General features: G+C 34.0%; 1 protein-coding gene across 1 annotated transcript; it reads right to left on the bottom strand.

The window, feature by feature from the left end:
- Positions 1-663: 663 nt before the first annotated feature.
- Positions 664-1641, bottom strand: LOC110290170 (olfactory receptor 8H1-like). Its single transcript, XM_021156660.2, has one exon. The coding sequence runs from the start codon at positions 1627-1629 to the stop codon at positions 664-666; it is 966 nt and encodes a 321-aa protein (XP_021012319.1). The 5' UTR covers positions 1630-1641.
- Positions 1642-5779: the final 4138 nt, after the last annotated feature.

Genomic DNA, 5779 nt, shown 5'->3' with positions numbered 1-5779 from the left:
ACAGTAGGTATTCTTAAAGAAAAGACATAATGAATATAAATTATTAAAAATTAAATCTTAGTTATAATTAATAGCAATGTGTTTCCTGTGATTATATTGGAATATATTTAATTTATTGTTGCATCACATGCTCCTATAGTTACTATTTATATTATGAATCTAGGAAAATGAGGCTTAAACAGTCAGAGAATCATTAATCATTTCACAGCTATCTCATTAATTCATACACTGTAAAATAATGATTCTGAGGATATTGGTATTGTGTCAAAGTTATCTCTTCATGTTTTAAGTAACATATACTTATTTAAACCATCACGAATGTGTTTCCTGATTTCCAAAAATGAGAAATTTTAGGAATCATTCCTATAAATGGCCAAGGTAGCATTTGAGTAAAAGAAGCTCCTCAGAGATAGAAATCATGCCGTCTGGTACATTTAGAGTGACAAAAAAAGTATATATATATATATATATATATATATATATACATACATACATATATACAATGAAACTCAAATATATTTGAAGATTACACCACCACTCATACATATATATATATATGTATATATGTGTGTACATATATTCATATATTTTCAATATATATTCATATATATTTCAATATATACATATAAGTATATATATATATATATGAAAGAAAACAATAGCTTAATCACTTAGTGCCACTCTGAATTTTAGTCTTGAGCCTTTCTGCTTTTTGATAACTCTATGGATTGCACTTTTCACTTCTTTGTTTCTGAGACTATAAATGAGTGGGTTCAGCATGGGGATCACAATAGTATAGAAAACAGAAGCCACTTGTTCCTTTCCCGAGTAGTAGGAATTACTTGGTTTCAAGTAAGTAAAAATCAAAGTACCATAAAACACAGTGACTCCTAGAAGATGAGAAGCACAAGTGGAGAAGGCTTTGTGCTTTCCTGAAGAGGAATTGATTTTCAAAATAGTAGAGAGAATAGACACATAGGATGCAGATATTGTGATAAGAGACACCACTAGAGTGGAACCAGCAAAGATGAATATAATGATTTGAATGTTATTTGTATCACTGCAAGACAGTGCTAAAATTGGGGATGTGTCACAAAAAAAGTGATGAATTACCTTGGGTCTGCAGAAATATAAGGTGTTCATACAAAATATATTAACAGTGGAATCCATAGTTCCAATCATATAGGAACCAGTGAGAAGGGTACTACAGAATCTTGTGGACATGATAACTGGATATTGTAAGGGGTTGCAAATAGCCACATATCTATCATAGGCCATTGAAGCAAGAAGAAAACATTCAGCAGCAGACAAGAGGACAAAAGCATACATCTGAGTGAAACAACCAATAAAGGAAATGATTTTTGTGGAAGTCAGCAGATTCTGTAAAGTTTGAGGTGTGATGACAGTTGAGTAACTGAGGTCAAGGAATGACAAATGACTTAGGAAAAAGTACATTGGAGTGTGAAGCTGAGCATCTAGATGGATGATCAGCATCATGCCTGCGTTCCCCAGCACAGTGACCAGGTATATCAGGACAAACAGCACAGTAAGGACTAGTTGTATCTCTTTGGAATCGGTCAGTCCCATGAGGATGAAGTCTGACTCTTTTGTGTAATTCCAGGTGTTCATTGTGAACGAACCTAAAACTGAAAAGAAATCAAAGGTGATACTATGATTAATTAAACTTAAAAAGAAGTTTTCTTTAAATGTATATTCTGTTTTTTTTTATTTTTGTTCACTCAATATTAATATTCATTTTACAGTATGAGGATGAACAAATATTGAAGGTAGATAGAGGTAAAATTCATATTTGACCAGGATACAATAATAGGTGGTATAATTTATGTTTTTATTTAACATACTATTAATATAAACTATTTCCTTTAATAGCACCTTAATTAGGATTGGTTATTTGTCTATAGGTACTACTGACACATATGCCAGTAAATGAAGAAGCTAGAAAAGTCAAATAACTTGTCAGAACTGAGTTGAAATGAATGCTGCCTCTGTGGTTTTTTTGTGCATGAATATGAGTTTGTGTCCTGGATATGGCTTGTTTTCTAATCCTAACTTCTTACCTATTATATATAAAGAGAAGAGAAAACTTCCTTACAGATAATTTTTCCTTAATTTTTGATATCAGTAAACACTAACAGCAAATAGATTTTAGTTTTAATAGAGTTTAATAGAGTACTTGATGACATATAAATATTAACAGAGATTGTATGCGTTCTCTTCCTGTCAATGAAACCTCAAATATATTTGAAGATTACACCACCACTCATAGACTCTTAATCAATACTGTGTGGTTGTTTGCACAAATCTTGATATTTACTTAGTTAAGGCACACATGCTAAGTGCTTACTTGTTTCTAAAGTAAAGCCCTTATATCAACCAAACAGATCCAAACCTTGCCAATTTTAACAATACTTATTGTGAGTCAGGGTTTGTGAATGGAAAACATACACAAAAGTAAGTAATGAATCAATAAAAGTAAATGAATGAATCTTTCAACATCACATATCCAAAATTATGCTAATTCCTAATTTTTCATATGAATAATATGTAAACTATGATTAAAGACACAAATATTTATGTACTGCAGCATATACATTGTATATGATCAATACCTTTGTATATTTGTCCATTCATTTTTTTTAATTCAAAGTTATGTCACCCTGGAAATTATTCTTGAGTATCGCCAAAATGGAAAATTTCTTAAGCAGATATAATCCAGAAGCATGCTAAAGCTTATGATGGACATGAGCTGAGGAGTTACAGAACTTTTATCTCTGCCACTGTCTAAGGAAAATGGGTGTCACCAATATGTGGACTTCTTCAGGGACCAATTTTCCAGAAAGATTATTTGGCATGCTTTCATAAACCAAAGTTCAAGGCCTAATTAAGTAAAGGTTCTGGGTTTTCCCAAGAATCCTGATGAAAACAATGAATATGTTCAATGTATTTTTTATGACTACACTTAAAATGTATTTTAAATAAACAGTTAAAGCTACAATAAATATGTATTTATGGACTATCGTTGTAAGAATTACAATGTCCATATCAGATAATTTCTTAGTGCTCTGGAAAAGAAAACATATTATTCATATATACATAAATATATTTTATACCTTTGTTAGTGTCAGTATCAAGGATAAAGTCGCAAAATTTTTCATGAGAGATATTTGAAATTTAGAAATGTGAGTCTTTTCTGATTAAAATGTATGCAATGAAAGCAGTAGATGCTAATGAACTTGGCATTAGTCAGTAGAGACAATATCCACTTAACAGGTTTTCAAAATATAAATATCATTTTTCTCAATTATATTATTTTTGTACAAGAGGAGATTTTGGTATCACTTACATATTTTCAAAATTATTTAATTGTACACTCAATGTTTTACCATTAGAATTCTATGTACAATGGCTTAACTTGTGGGGCACTTGACAAAGATCTTAGTTTAGTGTATTTTGTATTGGGTGTGCATCAGCCTTCACTAAGTGCACTGGATGTTCTCAACGTCCAGTTATGTAGCATCACAGGGATGACTGAGGCTCTGTTTTCCTGTGAGATTTCATTGTTATTAGCAAAATATGATACCTGAACAATTTGCATAATTTTTCTGTGAATATTAACTTTATTTTTATTTAAAACATACTATGAGAATATAAAGATGAAATATGTTTTGAATATAATAATAATCCTAAAACTAGGTGAAATAAAGTTAATTTTATATATTCATAATAGAGTCAAATGTGCTCTTCAGTAAGAATGAAAACATCTTATCCCAACCCCCTATCCAGCCACTGCAGCAAAGAAGTTTGCAGTTATACTTGAATAAGTGTCAAACAATAAAATAAAATTTCTTTTCAGGTATTTTATAGCTGGCAATGCAAGGTACTCTCACATAACAACAACAAAAAAAGAATGAAAACATGTAAATATAATTTTAAAATAGCTAAATATTTATTTTTGGTGGAAAAGAAATTATTACAGGTATAATCCAAGTGAGAGATTCTTGTGAGATTTTATTCTTGATTTATAATGAAGTTAATATCACTAAATGGGTAGAAATTACTCCTTCTTTGGTTTGTACCCCAGGGGATGGTGGCATGTACAACACAGGTTGTTAAAAAAAAATGGACATAGTAATACTGGAAGATCCAGCAAAATCTCTTGGGCATATACCCAGAAGGTGTTCCAACTTGTAATAAGGACACATGCTCCACTATGTGGAGCCTTATTTATAATAGCCAGAAGCTGGAAAGAACCCAGATGTCCCTCAACAGAGGAATGGATACAGAAAATGTGGCACATTTACACAATGGAGTACCACTCAGCTATTAAAAACAATGAATTTATGAAACTCTTAGACAAATGGATGGATCCTGAGTAAGGTAACCCAATCACAAAAGAACTCATATGATATGCACTCAATGATATGCACTCACTGATAAGTGGATATTAGCCCAGAAACTTAGAATACCCCAGATACAATTCACAAAACACATGAAACTCAAGAAGAAGAAAGACCAAAGTATGGATACTTTGTTCCTTCTTAAATGGGGAATAAAATACCCATGGATGGAGTTACAGAGACAAAGTTCAGAGCAGAGCCTGAAGGAATGACAATCCAGAGACTGCCCCACTTGGAGATCTACCCCATAAAAAACCACCAAACCCAGACCTTAGGCAGATGTCAACAAGAGCTTGCTGACAGGAGCCTGATATGGCTGTCTCCTGCAAGTTTCTGCCAGTGCCTGGAAAATACAGAAGTGGATGCTCACAGTCATCCATTGGATGGAGCACAAGGTCCCCAATGAAAGAGCCAGAGAAATACCCAGGGAGTTGAAGGGGACTGAAGCCCCATAAAAGGAACATCAATATGAATTAACCAGTACCCTCAGAGCTCCTAAGAACTATACCACCAATCAAAGAAAACATATGGTGGAACATGTGGCTCTAGCTATATTTGTAGCAGAGGATGGCCTAGTCAGTCCTCTATGGGAGGAGAGGCCCTTGGTCCTGTGAAGGCTCTATGGTCCAGTATAGGGAAATGCCAGGACCAAGAATGGGAATGGCCGTGTTGGGGAGCAGGGGGGGTGAGGGGTAGGAGATTTTCAGAGGAGAAACTAGAAAATGGGATAATATTTGACATGTAAATAAAGAAGGGGCAAAGTGTTCACACTTTGGTCATCCTTCTTGAGTTTCATGCGTTTAGCAAATTGTATCTTATACCTTTGGTATCCTAAGTTTCTGTGCTAATAACCACTCTCAGTGAGTATATATTGTGTGAGTTCCTTTGTAATTGGGATACCTCACTCAGGATGATGCCATCCAGGTCCATCTATTTGCCTAGGAATTTCATAAATTCATTCTTTCTAATAGCTGAGTAGTACTCCATTGTGTAAATGTACCACGTGTTCTGTATCAATTCCTCTGTTGAGGGGCATCTGGGTTCTTTCCAGTTTCTGGCTATTATAAATAAGGCTGCTATGAACATAGTGGAGCATGTGTCTTTCTTACCAGTTGAAACATCTTCTGGATATATGCCCAGGAGAGGGATTGCGGGATCCTCTGGTAGTAGTATGTCCAATTTTCTGAGGAACCACCAAGTTGATTTCCAGAGTGGTTGTACAAGCTTGCAATCCCACCAACAATGTAGGAGTGTTCCCCTTTCTCTACATCCTCACCAGCATCTGCTGTCACCTGAATTTTTCATCTTAGCCATTCTGACTGGTGTGAGGTGGAATCTCAGGGTTGTTTTGATTTGCATTC

Source organism: Mus caroli, unplaced genomic scaffold (genome assembly GCF_978045245.1).
Source record: "Mus caroli unplaced genomic scaffold, Mus_caroli_1 scaffold_2, whole genome shotgun sequence".
In the NCBI taxonomy this organism is placed as follows: Eukaryota; Metazoa; Chordata; class Mammalia; order Rodentia; family Muridae; genus Mus; species Mus caroli.
This window is presented reverse-complemented; position numbering and strand designations above follow the sequence as displayed.